Source organism: Cygnus atratus, chromosome 24 (genome assembly GCF_013377495.2).
Source record: "Cygnus atratus isolate AKBS03 ecotype Queensland, Australia chromosome 24, CAtr_DNAZoo_HiC_assembly, whole genome shotgun sequence".
In the NCBI taxonomy this organism is placed as follows: domain Eukaryota; kingdom Metazoa; phylum Chordata; class Aves; order Anseriformes; family Anatidae; genus Cygnus; species Cygnus atratus.
Genome location: NC_066385.1, coordinates 732,971 through 753,857, shown reverse-complemented (window position 1 = coordinate 753,857; position 20,887 = coordinate 732,971). Strand labels below are relative to the sequence as shown.

The 20,887-nt window shown below is 57.8% G+C and overlaps 1 protein-coding gene across 2 annotated transcripts; it reads left to right on the top strand.

Moving 5' to 3' along the window:
* Positions 1-754: 754 nt before the first annotated feature.
* Positions 755-18,396, top strand: TAFA3 (TAFA chemokine like family member 3). Of its 2 annotated transcripts, XM_035561539.2 has the most exons (7): positions 755-808; positions 8,245-8,345; positions 8,482-8,566; positions 8,749-8,864; positions 15,045-15,194; positions 16,200-16,324; positions 17,522-18,396. In XM_035561539.2, the coding sequence occupies exons 4-7, from the start codon at positions 8,750-8,752 to the stop codon at positions 17,531-17,533; spliced, it is 402 nt and encodes a 133-aa protein (XP_035417432.1). In that variant the 5' UTR covers positions 755-808; positions 8,245-8,345; positions 8,482-8,566; position 8,749; the 3' UTR covers positions 17,534-18,396. The 2 variants fall into 2 exon arrangements, with proteins under 2 accessions (XP_035417432.1, XP_050571325.1); XM_050715368.1 differs by lacking the exon at positions 8,245-8,345 and having other exon boundaries at positions 764-808.
* The last annotated feature ends 2,491 nt before the right edge of the window (positions 18,397-20,887 follow it).

The window sequence follows — 20,887 nt, the reverse complement described above, 5'->3', positions numbered from 1 at the left end:
CTGTCCATTGTCAGAGTTCTGTCCTGGGGTGACCCACAAGGGTTTTTTGGGGGGCCCGTCTGGGAGCTGCTGTGGGGGCACAACCATCCCTGGCCCGTTTCTCGGTCCCTTGTGCCAGGCGTGCGAGTGTCCTGCGGGGCTGGGCGCGGATCGGTGCCAGTTTTGGCAGCTGTCGGCTCTGGGAAAGCTGCGGCTTTGGTGGGGTCACCGGGAAGCCGGGGTCCTGCTGTCCGTGGGGGGTGCTGCGGGAGGGGGACCCGCTGTCTGTCTGTACGCCCGTCTGTCCCGTGCCGTGCTGCCCAGCCCGCTCCCGGGACAGTCCCGGGGCCGCCGCACGCTGTGTTTCGGAGGGAGGGACGGGTCCGGGGTCAGGAAGCTCTCCAATCTACCTGACTGATAGCACCGACCGCCCGGGGATAACGGGGGCGGGCCCGCGCCCTTCCAGCCCGAACTCGCGACGGGGCCGGGGGGCGGGGGGTTGGGGGGGGACCGGGAGCTCCCGCCGGTGCCGGTGCCGGTGCCGGTGTCGGTGTCGGTGGCGGTGTCGGTGCCGGTGCCGGGGCGGCGGCAGGCGGCGCTGCGCCCCTTCGCGCCGGCGCGGGCACCGGGGCCGCCCGGCTCCGCGCCCCGCCGCCCCCGCCGCGCCCAGCCCCGCCGCGCCGAGCCCAGCGGAGCCGAGCGCTGCCGCCGCCCGGCGATGCCAGCCGGCCCCCGGCCGAGCGGCCCCCGGAGCAGGCGCTGACGGCGGAGCGCACGGACGGCGGCCATGGGCAGCGGCGGCCCCGGCCCGCACGGACGGCACCGGCAGGTACGTGCGGCACGGCCCGGCCCGGCACGGTACGGTACGGTACGGTACGGCCCCGTACGGCCCGGCCCGAAAGTTGGGGGCAGGCTGCGAGGGCGCCGCGGGCCGGGGCCGAGCGGCAGCGCCGTCGGGGCCCCGCGCCCCTGCCTGCCGCGGCGGGGCCGGGGTGCCCGGAGCGGGGCGGCGGGGAGCGGGGCCGCCCCGTCGGGGCCGAGCGAAGGCCGTCACCGGGGAGCCGGGCCGGGGAAGGCGGCGGGGCCGGGATCCTTCCCCCGAGGCTGGCCGCGAGGGGCTCGGGCGTCGGGCACCGACCGCGGGGCTCCGGAGGCAGCGGCCGCGTCCCGCGCAGCCCCGGCCGGCCGGGGGGGCTCGCCCCGAGTGGGGCCTGGGGCCGGCCCTGCTCCGTGTCCCGGCGGTGTGGTGGTTCTGCCCGGACCCGCAGAGCCGCTTGCAGTTTGGGGAGACAAAGTGCTGCTTGGGAGCTGAGGGGTAACAGCCGTGCTAAAATGCATCCTCATCCTGGAAGGGGAACACGAGACCAACCGCTGCCTTGCTTTGGTGCAAGCTGCCCCTTGCAGCCAAAGCTTCAGGCAGGAGCGGATGGGATGCAGGCTTGGATCTTCCTCTGCTTTGTTTGTCTCTGGTACAATTCCTTTGGCAGGGGAGGATCTGGTTCTGGCTCCCTGCTGGCTCGTGGAGTGGCTCCGGGGGTGCAGGAGGGGAGCTCCTGGCACAGTTGGGGCTGCGAGGGTAGGCTCCGTGGTCTGGGGGGGCACAAGTTGTACCAGCCCCATCTTGGAGGCAGGCAGGAGCGGGTGCGTGCTGCGGCACTGGGTAGGGAGAAGGAGCACCGCTAGACCAGCCGTGCCCTGCTCGTGCCATCCCCATCAGCGCAGTGCGAGGCTGGGGGGCCGTCAGCCGCCTGGGACAGCTCGTGGCCGTGTGGGATGGCTGTGCCCTGGGACAGCCCACCGGTGCTGGGCACCCACACCCAGAGCCCGCACGGGTGAGAAGTGGAGTCTGCTGGGGAAAGTTGAGCTGTCAAGTGCTCTGCCTTCCTCCGCTGACAAGGCTGACTTGGCTGCTGCTGACCTTGGGCTTCAACACCCCGATGCGTGGCCATGCTCTGCCAGAGAGAGGTTCCTGGCGCTGGATGAGTCTGAGGTTAGAGCTGTCAGCAGAGCTGACCTTCAGAGCGCCAGCAGCAGCAGGAGGATGGGACTCACTGAGCGAGGGGGCAGGAATCAGGCACGTGCTTGGGCCGAATTAAAGTTAAAAACTCTCCTGCTCACCTTGGCTGGGAAGGAAATGCTGCAGATGCTGGAGGAATGAGGAAGGAGCTGGAAATCAGTCAGCACAGAGGAGAGGAGGAGAGAGCACGCCTGTGGGAATGAGTGCTTTGTGTTCGTGTCAGCTCCGCTGCCACCTCCCCGTCGGGTTGGCGAGCACGTGCCTGGCGCTGCCCTCGTGGGCACAGCCCTGCCCGGCGCTGGGGCTGCGGGGCCGTGGGGACAGACCCTGCAAGCATACCCAGGGTAAGAGCTAAAGTGAAGTGTACGGAAGGGCTCAGCTCAGCCTGGAGCTCAAAGTGGGCACGCCAGCCCCCTCGCGCTTCCCCCAGCTCGGCAGCTGCAGCCTCAGTAGCTCTGACTTCCCACCCTGGCCTTTAATTAAGCATCATTAGTGCTGTGGAGGGAGTTAGGATGTAGCCAGTCTGCTGGCTGGCACTGGTAACCCAAAGCTGTGGGTATGAAGGGTGCTGCCGTTGTCAGGCTGTGTCCGGGGGTGGCAGCATCCTGCTTCCAGGGCCCCCGGCCGTGGTCAGGGCTTGCAGCTTGTCCCCAGGATGCTCAGCAGCAGAGCCTCGCGGAGGTGAGGGCCCGAACCTCACCGCCTGTGCAGGTCTTGTTTCCTCGCCTGCCTGGGATAGAGGATCATGCTGATTTTTCCAGCCTTGGGTGAGGAGAGTTTGGCCCTCTCTGCCAGACCTACCCTGCTGCTTCCCCCCCGTTCATTGCTGACAGCAGAGCCGTGACGGAGCCTGTGCCATGCCTTCCCGGGGGACCGTGGAGGTGTCTCGTCGCTTGTCAGGATCTTTTGATGAGGTGTCAGCTTCTCTGGAGACTCTGCAGCATCTCCATGCTGCCGCGATTGCTGCTGTGCAGCCAGCAGAGCTGCGCTCTGGGCCAAGGGGAGGGCAGCGCCTGTGAGTATGGAGCAGGGGGGGGCCAGGGGGCCCAGCCCTCCCCCTGGTACCAGGGGGCTCAGCTCGGCCACCGCTGTCTGAGGCTCGCTGGGCGGCGGTGCGGCACGGCGGGGATGTGCGGTGTCCCGCAGGGGGCTGGTGCCCGGAAACCTGCGCCTGTGGCCTCTGCCTCCTGGTTGCCCGAAGCAGCGTGACCGCAGGCAGCACTGCAAAGCGGGGCAGTCGGTGGAGGTGCGAGCACGTGGGCCATGCGAGGCCGGCAGCGGCTGTGGGGTTTGCTCCTGGCTGCGCGCGGGTTGCTACTCTCGCCCGATGCCTGGTGTCAGTGATGCTGAGCGACAGGCTCCGGTGATGCGCAGCGTGTGCCTTCCTAGCAAGACCCGTGGTGCGGGGGCTGAAGGAGCTCCTCAGCCCGCTCGGTGTAATTTCAGTAGCAGGGCTTGCCTATCCTCACTCTTTGTCCTGTTCAGAAAATGTCTCTGGGCTCATCGCTTCCCTTCAGTTTGCAGCTTTGCGCTCCTGGCTCCCACGCAGTGGGGGCATTTGCTGAGGTGGACTGACAATGCTTCAGGGAAGTTCCAAAATAAAATTGCCCCCACCAATGGGGGCTCCCGCAGCACTCACAGAAAGGTTTCTGTGCCTGCTGCACTCTGCAGAGGTTTCCTCTCTGGCCAGGGTGTGGGGCTGCCCAGGGCTCTGTGGAAGCAAAGCACGCTCCTCTTCTGACACCCAACAGAAACACCGAGGTTCCAAGGTGTGCTGAAACAGCAGGAGGACTAAAATAGCTTTAAAAATACTGGAAATCTGTAGGTGTGTGCAAAGGTTGGTGATGTTAGAGCTGGGGTGGGGAGTTCTTGTGTTAGTTGGCACAGAAAATGCCAGCCTCCCCCACTTTTTTGTTTCTTTTTCGGGTGGAATTTTGCTAACTATAATTATCCAGCTCACACGGACCTTGGCAAATAAGGCTCCAGACTCCCAAAACTCAGAGTGTAATTTGGCGTGACAGAGAGTCCCTCATTAGCACCACGGGGCGCCGGGCTGCGCTCCAGCGGAGCTGCGGATGGAGCAGCCCTGGCTGCAGGTCACAGCTTTACGTGCCACTTTAATGAAGAGGCAGAAGAAGTCTCCAGGTTCCACATCCTGTGACTTCTTAGAAATGATAGCAGTGCTTCAGTGCCGAGATCCCCGTGGCTGCTCATGATTAACTGCTGCGTAGTTCACTGGCACTTCCTCCTACATAGCTCTGTGCTGTATTTAACAAACGTGCTAAAAAATTAAAAGTGCTGTGTGAAGGGTTGCAGCGCGAGCCAGGCGGCAGCACTGTGGTGCTCAGGAGGGCTGGGGCTCTGCTCGGCCCCGAGAGCTGGTGTGTGCCCGCTCCTCCTGCCCGGGCAGGGGGGTTCCTGCTGCCCGCCTCGGTCTGCTCCGGCCGCGTGTGCCGGGGGTGGAGATGCCTGCACGAGGAGCGCCCGGTGCCCTCCGCAGCACCCAGGTGTTTCGCCAGGCGTCCTGGCCAGGCGGGGGCTGACGGCCTGACTGGGGCTGGCCCCGCAGCGTGGTGCCAGGGGGGCGCGGGAGCAGCATGCTCCGGGGGGCGGTGGCCCCGTGCCCACATGGGAGGGACATGGGCACACCTGGAGCCAAACTCGGCTCTGGCACGTGACCGAGATTTATCTTTGAAGAGGCTCGGGCACCTTGCAGTTCCTTCGGGTCCCAGCTTGGACCGGATAGGTAGAAAACAGCTAACCAAAAATGTTAATGAAAAATATCACAAAATTCCAAACAAAATGGAACAGAGCAGAGAATACTGATATTTTCAATCAAAATTAAGTGCTTTGACATGCCAGAACACCACTCTTCATTTCAAAATGACATTCCAGGCTGAAAAATTTCAAGTCAGACCAAACATTTGTAGCTGCAATCTCACGATGATGGAGGTTGATAACTGTCAAAATAGCAATTTCTGCAAAGCTGTGTTTTTCTAAGGGGAATTTGTGCATGAGTGAGAGGATCGAGTACCTGTGGCAGCGCGGGGCTGAGGAGCGGAGCCAGCTCCGATGGCCGTAGGGCTGAGTCCCTGCTGCTGGGGCACCCGGTGCCTCCGCGTGCCCGCGCCGCTCGCAGCACCCACGTGCTCCCCAGGCTGTGCCACCACCAGCACTGTGCCTGCTGCGGTGGCTTCCCCACGAAGTGCGGCGTGGATGGTGTGGGCTGCATTATTGATAGCTCCCTGTTTTATTTATGCTCCCTGACTATAGAACACAGCTCAGCCTTCTGAGCTAAATATAGTTCACACTGGAAGCGCATCCCTGTCCTGCGCAGGGTGGAGGCGAGCAGCGTGCTTGCATTTTGGCTCGGCTGGGAGATCCATGGAGGCCCCACACGCCCGTGGGATGGGAGCGTGTGGAGGTGCAGGACAGCACCATGTCCCCGCTGCCCAGCCTTGCCACCGGAGCAGCTCCGAGGGCTGTTTGCTTTTTCATTGAGGAAATGGTGCAGGCTTGAAGCTGGTGTCAATATTTACAAGGTGGACTGTGACAACTCTGGAGGGACTATCACAGTGCAGAGCGCTGTGTGGAAATGCACGCTTTGAGGAAACCTCTTGCAGATCAGATTCAGCTGACAGCCCTGCCAGGGGTTGCCTAAACACGGCTTTACGCGAGGCAGTCAGCCCAGCCTTGTCACGACCGTTCACTCCCACCTCAAGGATGGGGTTCTCGCCCTCGAAGTTCGTTCGCCCTACGGGCTCGCTCAGCCGATGCAGCGTCTCAGGCCGGGCCCATTACCGGTCCCGCAGCCCCTCCGGCCCCTGCTTGCCGCTGCCTGACCACCACCGGCTCATCAGCAGCCACGTCTGTGGTAGCACCGTGCTGCCACTCGTTAGCATTCAGCACCTCTCCCATGCTGTTCGGGGCGAGCTGCAAGCTGGGAATACGGAGCCGTGAGATAAGGGGGAGCGGGCCCGGTGGGACGGGGTGCAGCAGCAGAGGGAAGTGCCTGGCAGTGGGGCACCCTGGGGGGGTTCGGTCAGGGTGTCCCTCCCGGCCCGACTGTTCAGCCCTCTGGGCACAGCCAGGTCCTGGCCGTGCCATGGGTGGCTCCCAGCCCCTTCCCTGCCATCGCTCCAGGTGTGGGGTGCGGGTCCCCTTTTGCTTCCCTCGGCCCTGGGGCGGCCACAGCCTCGGCAGCAGTGGGGATGTGGTGCAGGACCCTTGCGAAGCTCAGGCTCTGGCAGCACCCCAGGGCCCCTGGAGCTGGGCTGCGGGGCAGAAGGGCTTGTTGTCACCCAGCGGGGCAGGGACGTGACCGGGTCACCTGCAGAGCTGTGCCCTCCATGGTCTGTACATCGGTGTGCTTGCTGGCTATCCCGCAGCACTAATACGGAGAATTTTCTTGCCTTAAATTCTTTTCTAGCCCAAAATGTGTCTTTATCAAGATCACTCTTCTTCTGGGAGAACATCAACGTTTTTTTGTGACACTTTCTGATGTTTTTTCTCAGCTAGGAAAATCAAAATGGAAAAATATCATTTTAAATCAGCATTTTGGAATGAAATATTTTTCATTTTGAAATGTCAGTTTAAAAGAGACCAATTCATTTTGAAATGCTTCAAACAAGAAATGCCCTTTACCACCTCAAATCACTTTGTTTTGATTAAAAATGTCAGTGTTTTCTGTTCTGGCACTTCATTATATGAGTATGTTTCACCATCCCAGCCTGGGCTGGAACAGACACCAATTTAGAAGATTGCTAGAAATTAAAGATTTCTTCTTCCAGCAGTCCCGGCTGGTCCTGATGCCCAGCAGGCTGCTGCGCTGCGAGTGGCGGGGCTGGGGCTGGGGCTGGGGCTGGGGCATGGGGATGATCCCAATCCCGATCCCAATCCCAATCCCACAGGGCAGGTTCCCACCCGCATGGCGCCTGCATCGCTCCCAAGCCTCAGCATTGTTACCGCTCATCTGTGCGGCCTCTCATCAATAAATTACGATCTGGTACTGAAGCTTTATGCGGGACAGTTACTTGCCCGGGACCCTGCTAGATCTCAGCAGGCGATGAACGAGGCCGTGAAGTTGTCATCACACCTGGCAGAGATTTTGCTGTCAGGGCTGTTCTCTCCTGTTGATTCTTGCAGAGCCCCAGAGCTGTTTCCACCTTTGGGGCCACAGCTGATAAATATTACGAAGAGCATATTTCAAGCAGTTAAAGTGAAACACTGAATCTCTGGGGGGGTTGGATTTTTCCTGAAGGGCTCCAGATGGTGTAAAACATGGCTCCTTCCCAGCGGTCCAGCGTGGCATGGGAGGGAGTGCCAGCTCTCCCACGCGGGTGTAGGCTGTGCACAGGTCGTGGTGCGAGTGCTGTGGTTTTCCCTTCCTTCACTGCAGAGCACTCAGGGCAGGGAGGTAACCGCCTGCCAGCCAGAAGCGGGATGCTGCTGGTCCAGGCGCAGCTCGGGGCTCAGGGAGCTGCTGTTGGGGTCCCTGCTGGAGCCTGGGTCTCTGCTCCCCACCTACCTCATCCCACTCATCCTCCGTGCCCCCCAGCACCATGGGCCAAGGCCAGCGGGCTCCTTTGCCAGCTCCCAGCTGTTTCCAGTGGCTGGTCACAGGGAGGGTTTGGGAGGCAGCTCCTGCACCCTGCGTGGTGCTTTGGGAGAGGGGCAGCCCTGTCAGGAGCCAGCATCTCGTCCCCTTGGCACAACCAGTCACGCTGCACTGCTCCGTGAGCATCCCTGGCAGAGCAGCGCTGCTCCATTGGTGAGATAAGCAGGTGGGTACGAAGTGCCAGCCCTTGTTACGGGGGAGCAGGTGTGTTTGGAGATAACGGTGCAGCTTTGTGCCTGTGCGCTCTTACAAATTTTGTGAGAGTGCTGCAGGGAAGAGCGGCCCCAGAAGCCGGCGTTGCTGTGGCGGGGCTCCTGGCCCCGTGCCGTGCCTGCCTGGGCTGCTCGGCTCTGCAGCTCCCGTGTGGTGCTCGCCCCCTGAGCTGGAGGGTGGCTGGTGAGGGCACGAGGTCTGGCAGTCTGTCTGGTGGTTGGTTGGTCTGTCTGACTGGTGGCAAGTGCCCAGCCCACGGGAACCAAAACTTGGGTGTCTCTGTAAGGGACCTCCCTGCTGGGAGGAGGAATGGTTCACTGGTGATTTACGCTGCCTCTTCCCGCATGCACTTAGTGTGTATTTGGTATTTGTGATCAGCATTAATGACGTAACGAGCCAGATTTTGCTCTCTCAGCAGTAAAAATATGGAACAACTCCTCTGAAGCAGGTGGAGTCACGCTGGCGTAAAACGGGGCGAGCAGCGTCACGGGCCGAGCAACCGGGGATGTCCCGCTGCAGGTGGGGGGGCTTGTGGGCACCTGCCCCGCTGTCCCCTGTGCCTCGTGCCCTCCCTGGTGCCTGGCTGCAGCCCCGCAGGGACCGGCACCGCCCAGCCGGCAGCACACCCACACGACGTTTCTCTCTCCCCTTTCAGATGCGCTGATGTCTGCCCCCTGCAAAGACCCCTTCTACCTGTGGCTGGCAGATGCACGGGTGTTAGCGTGAAGCCCCAGTAAGAGGTAAATATCGCTCATCTTTGCTACTGCCGACGTGGTTCTTGCTGTCCTGCAGCTGTGGCTGCTGCTGACGAAGCACGAGGGAGGCGGGCGCATCCCCGCTGCTTGTGGCCGTGCCCCTGCCACCCGGCCCCTCCGCAGCCCTTCGTCCTCTGCACGCCTCTCTCTCTTCTTGTTTTTGGTAGAATGAGTGAAAGAGACATACAAAGCTTGAGCAAATGGGTTTTAGTGCTCACTCTCTGCCTTACCATGCTATGGGGAAGACTGACACTGGCCTCCACCCACCACAGAAGCCATTCAGGTAGGGGAAGCAACGTCTGTCCACACGCGACGCGCTTCCGCGACGCTGTCCCAGGGCCCCTGGTGGGTGCCATGTGAGGCCTGTGGGGGTGATGTGGCCCCACGCAGCCCATACCGGGGTGGGAGGGCGAGGTCCCCGGTCACGGTGCCTCCCACGTGGCCGTGCCACTGCACACCAGGCTCCCAGGGCTCTGCGCATGCGGGGAGCTCCTGGCCCCGCTACCTGTGAGCTGGAGCTGTGCCCTGTAAGCATCTAACGTGGGTTATTTAAAAGCTGCTGTTTGGTGAGCCCAGCTGCTCTGTGGAGCTGGAAAGCAAAGCTTTGTGTCCATATTTCCAGGTTATTACCTTATTAGATGGCATTCAAGGGTTAATTTGAAAATAGTTGTGCTATTGCCTGACCCCACACCTAACCCTGTCCTATTTCTGTCATTTTTCCCTGACAGTTAAAGCACTTCTAATCCTATAATCCCCATCCTCGTTGCTTAAAACCAAAACATATCTCCAGAGTGACTCCATCAACCAGCTAGTCAGCAGTTACCTGCTTTGCCCTCATCCTAACCGCAGGTGCATGAAAAGATAAAATTCCTCAGTCATCTCTGGAATTACTTCTTGGCCTCAGCTCAGGACTCCCCAGGTACTGGCAGGTGACCTGTAGGACCCAGGTGGGATCCTGCCTGGCCTGAAGTGAAGCCGTTACCAAAAACGCTGCCGTGGGGCATCGCCCCGTGGGGTGTTTGCATCGGAGTGACTCCGGAGCCAAGGGGTGTGCTGTGGCAGGCAGGTCTGTGGGGTGTGCAAGTGTCTGCTCCATGGGATGATGCCGGACAGGTTCCCAGAAGCGCTGCTCCGGCCGGCTCCCACTGCCCATCCCAGCTGGCGCAGGCTCTACAGGTGCTGTGCTCCCTTCCAGGAGCGCGTGGGCCTGGGCACAAGGACTCAGCCCCAGGCTCCTGAGCTGGTCCCAATGCCCAGCCCCGCTTCCCTGCAGCCAGGGGCAGTTTGGAGGGACAAGTGCTTCCTGGGGGAAGAGTCAGGCCTGGAATTAATAAAGCCGCGACTCACCGATGTTTAAAAGTGCAAATGCCCAAGTGTATTTGTGGGGTGTGAATTATGTATAAATCTCTCTCCATATGTGAGGAGACAACACTTATGTATTCATGTGTTCGCAGGCAGAGGGCTGGGGATTTTTCACTCGCAAAGACTTATCCACAGCGGACCAAATCTTGTTCTTCTTATTCAAGCAAATTCTAACCCACAGCAAACAGGGCATAATAGGAGCAAATACTTAAAAGTTTGACCTCACTCTTTGTCTATGTATTAGCAAAGTTTCTGCCTGTACATCCTGCATTTCTGGTTACTGAAGGAATTCTGCGTGCTTGCACTGACAGCTTCTTGCTTTCCTGGGCTGAATTTCTGTGTTTGAAGCAGGAATTTTTAGTCTGCTTGTTGTGGTTCATGGGATTCATTTCCCTCTTGTCTGTCCTGTGCTTTTTCTTCATTTAGGACAGTTTTTTAGTAAAGGTCATGTTGGGAGTGCACTTTTATGAGGTTGCATTCTTAGTTGCAATGACATTTTCTCCTGGAAAGCCCCCGTTGTGTTTCTGCACGTGGAGTTGGAGTGGCGGTGTGAGATGGGATGGCTGCACCCCTGCACCCCGCAAACCCCAGAGTCAGAGGTGCTGATGAATTGCACGCACAGAAGGATAGACACATCCAGTGCTTTTGGCCATGTATAGTATCGTGTTTAGTCACAGGTGTGGCACCTGAAAATGAAAAATTGCAGAAGAAAATATGCAATTGCAAAAATATAGCCACATCTCAGAGCCTTCGAGCTCATGAATTTCTCGAAAGGAGAGAATGTGTGCAGATCTTCTTTGTTAGCCTTTCGGGAAAACAATGCATTTTAAGCATCTGGCTTTGGAAATAAGGTCTGATCACTTATGTTCACCTCACACGTGGAGAATGCTAATGTGTGCTAATGTGTCAGAGCAGAGCAGTGTGTCCCGGTGTATTTGGTTGCATTTAAATAGCCACATGAACCCTGTGCAGAGACTAAGTCATTTGGAAATGGAAAAGGAGACTCCTCGGTGAAGAATGATTCACCAGCAATTTAATCCCACATAAAACTCGGTGAGCTTTATGTGATGAGCAAGCCTTGCTTGTCTACATACAGCTCCCACAAAGGTGGCCCCAGCATCTTCAGATAAGCCCCTTAATGCTGATAATCAGTGCCATTTTTGCCTTCCTTTGCATTCATCACTCAACACAGGGCAGAAGTAAAGACCTGGTCAGCTGGGACTAGCTCTCAGGAAATGAGGTTCTCTGAGTGAAAGGAGAGCACTGATTTCTGATATCTTTAGAGATTTACTGGCCGGCGTGTCACTGCTTTGAGTGAGGACAGCAGCTAAGTGGCTTTTATTTGTGAGGTGCTTCTGCAAGCTTCCCTCTTGTGTGGGGAGACGTTGGTTTCCCCCTCATGCACAGTCTTTAAATCAAGCTGGGATGTTTTCCTAAGCCATCTTCTCTAGAAGCTGCAGCTGGTGCCCCTGCTGTGGAGGGAGACGCTGCGTGGTGGTGGCTGTGTCCTCCAGCTGCAGTGTGCCCGTGCAAGTTTATTTCTCGTGTGTAAGCACAACTCCAGCTGTTCTCCACGCAGCCCATGCGCCTGTTTTTCTGTTTGCAGATTTGGATAAGCAGTTCATGGGTGCTGCAGTGTGCCCGTGCGAGTTTATTTCTCGTGTGTGAGCACAACTCCAGCTGTTCTCCACGCAGCCCATGCGTCTGTTTTTCTGTTTGCAGATTTGGATAAGCAGTTCATGGGTGTGTGTGCACTTGCACGTGCCACAGAGGGGAGTGGAGTATGATCTGAAGTTTTGATATGAAGAGGTAGTAAAAAAAAAAAAAAATCTCAGCTGACGTGCAGTGATAATGAGCAATAAAAACAGGCCTGCTTCTCTCCGAAAGCCTTTTAAATAATGCATGTATCTAAGGCAGTAGTGATTTTTAAGACTTTAATTATTTAGGGAATATTAGTGGTGGGGTTGTTGCCATGCAGGGCCGTCTATGGGCACTCGGCCCCAGGCTGCGCCGTCCATGCACCGAGGGCACTGGGACCCCACTGCCCTCCCGGCCCCTGCCTGGTGCCCCCGTGCCTCGCAGCCCTCCCAAGGGTGTGCAGTGGTTTAATGGCATTGCTCTGCCCTTCTGGACGCTGAGGGTTTGGGCTCTGTCCAGCACTTACACTGCACTTGACTTCATTTTGCAACTTCCCACCAGCGAGCAGATATTTTACACCGAACATGTGGAGCAGTGCCCGCAGCTCCCTGAGACAAAGTGTGTCATTCCAGGTTGTGCCATAAAAAAACATGTTCTGCTGCTCACTTAAAGGTCAGCCAGAGTAGGACAGCATTTTTATTTTATTTTTACATGCAGGATTCAAAACTCTTGTGCTTTTACAATGCCTTTACGGTTCTGTTAGATAAGAGATTCTTAAAGGGTTCCAGCGGGGGAGTAGCAGTTAAATAGGAGGGAGAAGTGTGCCAGCAGCTCTGGAGCTTGTCCCAGGCTCTCTGGGGTTTCCTGCACTTGGTGTTAAACACACCATTGGGCCTGCATTTTTCAGCCCTATCTGCTCCAAAGTTCCCTGCTGCTCAGCAAGAAAAGCCCTGCAGGGAGCCCTGGGGCAGCAGTCGCTGTCCCCGTGCCCATGCTCAAACTCTCAGCAATTCCTTCCCATGCCAGGAGCCGCTCGGTGGCTGGGCAGCCCAGGCACTGCCCGCCTCTCCTGCCAGGGTGTGCCTGATGCTGGGGTCTGCCCGCATCTTGCAGCACCCACAAACCTCGGCCTGCTCAGCGAGAGGTCCCCGGCACCGGCCCTTGGCGCCTGCGGGCACGGCGCAGGAGGGCAGTGAGCCCTTGTAGCCCTTGTGGAGCTCAGGAAGCTGAGATGTGTCACAGTGCTGGGGGGCTCTGGCCCCACTCCCCTAGGATGTCCCCCAGCTGCCCCGGGAGCGATCTCACCTGAGAGCATCTCCTGTCTGCCTGGGGTTTTGCCTTCCCCAGCCCGCATGCCAGGGCCGGAGGCAGGGGTGTTACAGCGAGGGGGGCGATGGAGATGGCTGTGTCCATCTGTCTGGGGGGAGCTCGGTGTCTGCGAGCTCCCAGCCGGCTCCTGCCTTGTGGGGTGGGCTGCGGGTCCTGTGCTGCATCCAGCCAGCCACGGTGCTGCCGAGGAGAGGCTGGCTTCCCTTTATCTCCCCGCTGCACCTTTTTGAGGAAATTAAAAGGGTTTTGGCTTGTTAGCGAACTCCTATTGAATGGCTGTAATGAGCGATTTCTCAGTTCTGCCCAGCTCTCCCTCTGCTGAGCCTTTTTAAATTAGCTGAAAACAAGAGGCTGTGAGCGGTGCAGGAGGGGCAGAGGGGTCGGGGACAAGCTATGGTAACGAAGCTCTGCAGGGACAGAGGCTTCAAAAAAAGTCAAACCTCCAAACACGTGTGAGGACCCAAGTTGGAGGGTAAGAAATGCTGTGTTTGGGCCGGGGGATGTGGGTTGTGGTGCACGGGGCAGTGAGTGACTGTGAGGGGCTGCCCAGGGCATGGAGGGAGTGTGGGTTCACAGGCAGCCAAACCCAGGCACCTCTGCACATTCCTCAGCACCTGAAAAATCCCATTCACCATAAAAACAAAGCAAAGCGTGGTCACGTTTATTCTGTAATGAGTTGCTTTCCTTTTCACTTTCAGCAAAGTCTATCATTTCTGCATACAGAGAGTGGAAATCGTCATTAAAACTGAATTATGATGGCATTTAAAAGGGAGGATAAAATGTATGGCCAAAGATGCTATTACAGAATACTTCCAGGATAGGTAATTGTGTAATTATTATGGGCAGAAATGAAAGCGATGGTTCATTAAAAGAAAATGACCATGAAATAACAATAAATAAAGGCAAATAATTGCTCAGTCCGCCTTGCCCGTGTGCCAGTGGGCGCAGGGCATGTGGGTGTGCAGATTCTGGCCGTGGGCTCTGTGGCACGGCTGGGCCCGGCCAGTGCCCACAGTGGCTGCGCTTGGGTTGTGTTTGCAGTGGAAGGTGAGATCTGCAAGCAGAGGGGCTTCCCCGCAGCCCCCTGTCCTGTTGGGGGCTCCCTGGGGCTCCTGCCTGTGCCCTGGGAGGCGGCAGGGGATGAGCTCCTGTCCCCAAGCTGAGGGCAGACAGCAGGCAGCCAGGACGGGTGATGTGACCCGTGGTTGCAGGCACGCGCTTGGGGACAGCACGCTGCAGGAACGCGGCTTCCTTCTCCCCCTCGCCGCCTGGCAGCTGCCTGCTGCATAAATAACAGCCTGCTCTGTAGCACGGGGGTGTCTGGGTGCGTAGCTCTGAGCCTGCTCCTCCGGTGCTCATTAAACAGGTCCTGCAGGGATCACTTCTGCTCAGGTCATGGGAATAAAGCCTATCTAGCCCTGTTTGGCTAATTTGTATTGTGCTTGTGTGGGCCATTACCCAGCGAAATTCATTGATTTGCGATGCTAACTAGCTTCTAAACCCAGATCCCAGAGGTGATAAGCCAGCACATTAGTTTTCTTTCTTCCTTAATATTTTAATGGCACTGGGAGAGGGGAGCAGCAGAATAGCCCAGATTTCTGATGAACAGCGTGACATTTCTGTGTCGCTGCAGGCTGGAAGCACAGACCTGGCTCTCCCTCCTCCACCCCAAGGGTGGTGCATGACAGCGAGGCAGGGCGTCGTGTTCAGCTGCGGTGTTAAGGGTCTGGGGGTGGTGTTCCTCTGCTGGAACCCAAGGCGACACGATGTGCCATCCCCTCTTGTAGCAAAGCCTGCAGCTCGTTATCAGCCCCAGTTAACTAATTTGCTTGTTTGTTTCAATAAGGCTCTTGGCTTGGCAGTGGCAAAGGGCTGTTAATTCTGCTTGGTGGGATGGGAGTGGGAGCTGTCGGACTGGGAGCTCAGACACAGGGGTCTGGAGCAGAACCAGTGCTTCCCCTTACGGGTGGGCTGGGGAGCTATGGCACCAACCCACGTCTGCAGCAGCCCCGGGGAGCCCCCCGGGGGCCAGGGCAGCCCTGCCCGTGGCCGGGCTGTGCCATCCCTCGGTCATGGCACGTGTTGGGGGGCCGGGGCCGTATCCCCGTGTGATGTGGCTGTTTCTCCCGTGCAGTGCACGTCGAGCCCGGCACCTGCGAGGTCATCGCAGCTCACAGGTGCTGCAATAAGAACAAGATCGAGGAGCGCTCCCAGACAGTGAAGTGCTCCTGCTTCCCAGGGCAGGTGGCGGGGACGACGCGGGCGGCCCCATCCTGCGTGGACGGTGAGTACCGCGGCTGGCAGCCCCAGTGGTACCTTCCCTGGTGGCAGGGGCCTTCTGCTTGCTTGAACCTGCCCCGGGACCAACTCGGTCCTGCCAGCTGCTGCAGTGAAGCAGAGGGCACAGGGAGGTGTTTTGGGGGACCCTCCACTTGCCCAGCTACAGTCTCTGCCTGCTCAAGCTCCCCGGCATGCTGCAGCACCAGGACTGGGTGCCACGGCATTGGTCCCTGCGTGCCCACGCGCCTGCAGCTGGAGGCACGGACGTGCCTCTAGCCACACAGCACCGTCACCAGGGAAGAGCACCCAGCAAAATTCAGGCCATTTCTATTTTATCAAATGGCATCATGTGCCGTCACTGTAGAGCTACCGGGAGCAGCTGGGAGCCTCTGCCAATGTTGTATTGATTCAGTCAATTGCCTGTATCCTGCGAGTGCAGTTCTGCACAGCACCGAGAAGGGCCTGGATTAATTGTCAGGGAAGGCCTTCGTTGTCCCATATAGTTTTCATGTGTTGCCTTTCCTAAAGATAGGGAAGCCCCTTCTCCTTACCCTCACTAGGCGTATATGACAAGAGTCTCACGAAGCTGAGCAGTAATAGGCAGTCACTTTGCATTAGTGGTGGAGCTTGGAGCAAGTCAGGGAACAAGGCTGCTTCCCCTGCTCGTTTGGGAATGAGGACAGGGCTGATGTTTTGCCTTTTACTGGGGACAGCGATAGCCAGTGCGATGCTTCGAAGGCAGCTGGGAGCAGCTGGGTCAAATGCAGCCCCCATTAGGAGGGGCAGAGCTGTGCAGAGCCAACCCAGTGGCACAGATCCCGGCTCTGCAGAGCCAGGACCCCAAGGCATTTTGAGCAGGTGGATGCAGCTCCTGCAGGGCCTGACCCACACAGGGGCCTGGACCTGCTGGCTGTACTGTGTGGGGACGTGCATCCCCCTTGGCGCTCCCAAACCATCCCCCATGCTATGAGCCCAAACCAGGCCGCGCTGACGGCCCCTCTCGTGCCAGCCTCCATCGTGCTGCAGAAGTGGTGGTGTCAGATGGAGCCCTGCCTTGACGGGGAGGAGTGCAAGGTCCTGCCCGACCTCTCAGGCTGGAGCTGCAGCAGCGGCAACAAAGTGAAGACAACCAAGGTACGTCCGTGCTGCGGGAGCAGCCCCACAGCCTTCTCCTAAAACACCCGGGGAAGCGTCCCTTGAGTTGGTGGGGGGACAAGGCCGCACTTCTCCTGGGTGTATGCCACTCGTCTGCGCGCACCAAGCCCCACGGAGGGGCAGGGTGAGCTCACCCATAGCAGCGACCCCGTGTCGGTCCTGTCACTTTGCCCATCCAAAACCCCACGGGTGCATGGTTCAGCCCCAGAGGCCGTGCTGGGGCTCCTGGCCCCAAGCCCTGGGCTGCCAGCCCCTGGGGCAGCAGGCTGCTCTGCGCAGCCCCGCATCCGCCTGTGTGCCCCGTCTGAGGCAGTCATCTGTGACAGAGAGCTACGTGATTATTATTTTCATGGCTTGCTGAATGCCCCAAAGAACAAGGTATAATTAAAATTTTATCAAACTCATTAGTAATTACATACATGTCATGGTTAATCAGTTGCATAATTTTGTAATCATTGTTCATATAGTTGAGTGTAATTATTCCTTATGCTTTAGCTTTTCTCACCCCACATCCCCTGCCGTAAAATTATCGTATTAAAAAAGTGATGTGGGAGGTTTTTTCATTATTGCTATTATTTTGGAGCACAAAAAGCACTTTCCTGCTCAAGTGTTTTTGTGGATGTCTGAGAAGGTTGCTCTGGCCTGGGCACCCTTGACTGACCAGTAATTGCAGCGTGACTTTTAGCTCTTTGTCTTTTCCCCTTCTTTGTATTATTTATTTGTTTTTCTCAGCTGCTAACTGAGCCCAAAGCCTCTCTGTGCAGACAGACCCCAAAGTGGGAGCTGTCACCAGAGCAAGGGGTTCACAAATAATTCATGTGCTGAACTTTGGAACAACCACCCTGTCAAATGCAAGGAGCAAATCACATTTGCACCTGCTGAGGCTGCTCACATAATTCTTGCATTGAGCATCAGCCGGTGCGTTAGGTCAACTGCCCACTTCCAACAAATTGACCATTTCCATTAGCAAAGACGACACTGAAAAAACAGTTCTTCAGGAAAACTGTTTCAAACAGAAAAAGATAGGGGCACATTTCCCCCGTGGGTGATCTGCTGCTGGGGGAGGTGGCACTTGGCCTCTGGAGACCCCATCACAGACCTTGCTCTTGGTGTCACAGAGGTGCCACAAGGCAGCCGGGGGCTGGCACCAGCCCAACGCATCCCCTCTGCCCACAGGTCACCCGATAGCACCCCTGCGGGGGTCCCCGCTGCATCGCCCGTGCTGTGCCCGTGCTGTCCCGGAGCCAGGTGCGGCGTGCTGTGGTGCTCCCGTCCTGCATCCCGCGCCGCTGTTGGACCATGCCAGGTACGGGTTCGGAGCAACTGCTGCCACCCAGCTTCCCGTCAGCCTGCAAGAATGGGGCCTGAAGGCAGCTGCAAGACTGCTGCTGCTCCACGGTCCCCTTCTCCCCCATGGACGTGCTCACCGACCAAGGAACGGGCTCATTCTCCCATCCTCTTAAATAAAATGCTCCATAAGAGCTGTTGATGGTTACAGAGACAAACAATGGTCCCCCAAACCAGGCTTTAATCTCAGCTAAAATAGCAAAAATCATTGCTGCAGGAGTCACCGTTACCCCATCTCCAGGATCCTGAATCAGGGTCAGCACCAGGAGTTCAGAAGCAGGTGGCGGCGCGGAGTCATCCCAGCGTGGCGCTGGGAGTGCAGTGCTGGCCCTGCAGCGGCTGCAGCCCTGGCGTGGCGGCGTGGCTGGTGCCGTCCGACACCTCCGGCACCGGAGATGGTAAAAATGTTTCCGTGGAGCATGCTGCTGGTTTTTCCTTCCTCTGTAATTGCATTAATCAGGCTGCAAGTTTAATATCTGTTCCCCCAGTGCACGTCCCAGGCACCAAATTACTGCTCATGTCCGCAATCAATCCCAGAACAAAGGGAGGGGGAACCCCTCTCCCATCTGCGGGGCCTGTCGCGCCAGCCGCAGCACAGAGAGCTGTCCAGAGACCAGCCTGAGCCAGGCGTCATTGCGCTGATCCAGCACAATGACATGTACACCCTGCCCTGGCTGTGAGCTCGAGGCCTCCAGGACATGCTGTGTCCCCAGGCCTGCAGCTGGGGGGCACCGGGGGCCCGTGGTGCTGCTGCCGGCCTCGCCATGGGGGCGTTTCTGTAACGGGGCACACAATACCTGCTGCAGACGCGATGTAAATACCAGACTGTGGAAATATTAAATTCATTTTAATCTCTGCAAAAGATCTTTTCATTCCAAGGCAGAGGGGCCTGCAGGAGCACTATTCTCACCACCCACAAGAAAGGCGGGGGGGGGTCAGGGGGCTCTGTCCTCGCCTTGCCATTCTCCCTGGTGCCGGCTATGAGCCCAGCCGGTGCTGCCTGGGGTCTGCACAGTGCTGCTTCGAGCTGCGGCCCCTTCTGCTCAGCACGGGTGGCATCGCTGGGGGCATCCTGATCCTTGTGGGGATGCGGGGCCCTGCTCTTGTCCCCTGGCTGCCTCATACCCATCCTGCAGCGGGGTCCATGCAGAGCCACTGTGCCTTCCCCTTGGGATCTGCCTGTTAGAGCTCCCCTTTAATGAGGAACTGCTCACAGTTTTCTTTTATTATTATTATCGACTGGTTCTGCTGTTCTGTAAGCAGAGTGCTAGTCCAGTGATGCACGGGGAGACGCATTTGGTGTGAGGCGAGGTGACTGTTGAGGTGCTACTCAGCTCCCTGCCCTTTGCTTTCCCCTTGCTCCCCGTGTGTTCTCATTTTGCTCTGACGAGTGCTGGTTTTCCAGCTGGGGGGTCTGGGGTGGCTGCCTGGCCCTGCGGGGCTCCCCGTGTTATGCCGGGGTCAGCAGAGGTTAGTGCTAGCGTTTTGTGTGATGGACGCGGTGCTTTGAGGCTGAGAAACACAGCGTTGTTAGCGGCTCAGACGCTTAGAAGTGATTTTTGTTGTCATCAGACCAGAGATGTTTATGCACCAGTTTTCCTATGCATCAAATTGCTTTGCTGGGCTTTTCAGTCCTTTGTGTTTTTAAAGTACGCAGGATTTAGGCTTTCTTTCACTTCCTTCAATGAGAGGCTAAGAAGGAAGAATGTGTTTTGAATGAGAGTAGAGATTTTAATTCTGTGGAGGCCGATTTGTAAGTCAAAGGTAAGGGAAAGATCCCTCAGGTCTGTTGTTTATATTTGTGTTGTCCAGCACAGGTTTCCTTACAGGATAAATTCATGTCGCATTTGCCCCATTGCCTTGGATTTGCAAGGGGGACCACAAAAGACAGAAGCTGCAGGGAGCGGTGCCTTTGCAGGTCCCCGGCTGGTTCGGGGCTGGTCACAGCTCGCACTGTGCTGCCTGGGGCTGGGGGCTCACCCCCAACCCCCCCTGTGTGCCGTGGGGCACGGAGCGGGGCTGCGGCTGGTCCCCGAGGCACCGCATCCTCCTGGAGCCACCTGGCTCCTGCAGCCCCGGCTAGTCTCATTACTCATGCAACTGCCTAATTCTCCGGCTCAATAAAATCTTTTGGCTGTGACTTACGCTCTCTAATTACACGTTGCATTAAGGAGGCATACTCTTTCATTTAGCCGATCCGCAGCGGAACAGTTTGGGCTGTGCGCAGCGGGTTGCTTCTCGTCCCGATTTCGCTGGTGTTGCCGCAGGGATGAGTTCTCCTGTGCCTCTCTGTTTCAGCACGCCGGGATCTGACCAGAGCTGACCTCTCCGCTCCCGCTCCGGTGTCACAGCCACGACGTGCCGCCAGCACCATGAGAACGCTTGTTCTGTTAAAAGCCCCGCGCGATTCCTCTGTTACCAGCAAAGGGCTCGCGTGTTTTGTCAACAGCTTCTGCTGATGTTCGTGGTGCTGGCTGGAGTGGGCTGAGGGGCAGCAGGACGCTGCTGGCGCGCGGGCGAGCGCTGCGGGAGCAGGACATGGCAGCTCCTGGAGGAGAGACGCGCAGCAGAGCCTCCGTCCCTGCAGAAACGGGCTGAGGGGACGCAGGAACAACGCCGGCAGCTTTGTGTGCCCCCAGCCGCAGAGCCACATCTGGGACATCTCGTCTTGCTTTGTTAACAGCAAAGGGAGGGTGGAAAAAAGAAGCAAATTCAGAATAACCAGCAAGAGATCCCTCAGCACTGGGGGTGTGTGAAAAAGCAGCTCTGCAGCCCCTTCCCCTGCCTGGTGTCCTGGGCAGCCGACGCCATGGGGGGGACAGGGAGCAGCTCGTTTGGATCCCTCTGTGCTTTCAGGCTCGATCCGGCTGGCTGGAAAATGGCATTTCATCGCTGTCCTCAGGTTCTGTGAGTGCGGAGGGGCTTCTTTTGTCTGCTCCTCACTCTGCCCTTTGCAGCTGCTAATGGAGCTGGAAGTTTTAATTGATTCTCCTCCTCAGGTCAGGCACTGACTTCACTGTCTGCACAAGCATGGAACGTGCCCTCGGGTCTGCTCCCAATGTTTCCCTGGCATTATTATTCCTTGCTGCAGTTACTGCTGCCAAGGCTTTTAGGACTAATCTGTGTACGAGTGAATTCTGGTCAGGGACATTTAAGCAGAGAGATGCCATAAGTGCGTGAATGTGGAGCAGGCCT

Excerpts from the sequence above, each read along its gene's own strand:
- TAFA3 (XM_035561539.2), top strand. The coding sequence starts at position 8,750 with ATGAGTGAAAGAGACATACAAAGCTTGAGCAAATGGGTTTTAGTGCTC. Across the intron at positions 8,865-15,044 it reads CCACCACAGAAGCCATTCAG|TGCACGTCGAGCCCGGCACC; the intron begins GTAGGGGAAGCA and ends TCTCCCGTGCAG. Across the intron at positions 15,195-16,199 it reads GGCCCCATCCTGCGTGGACG|CCTCCATCGTGCTGCAGAAG; the intron begins GTGAGTACCGCG and ends CTCTCGTGCCAG.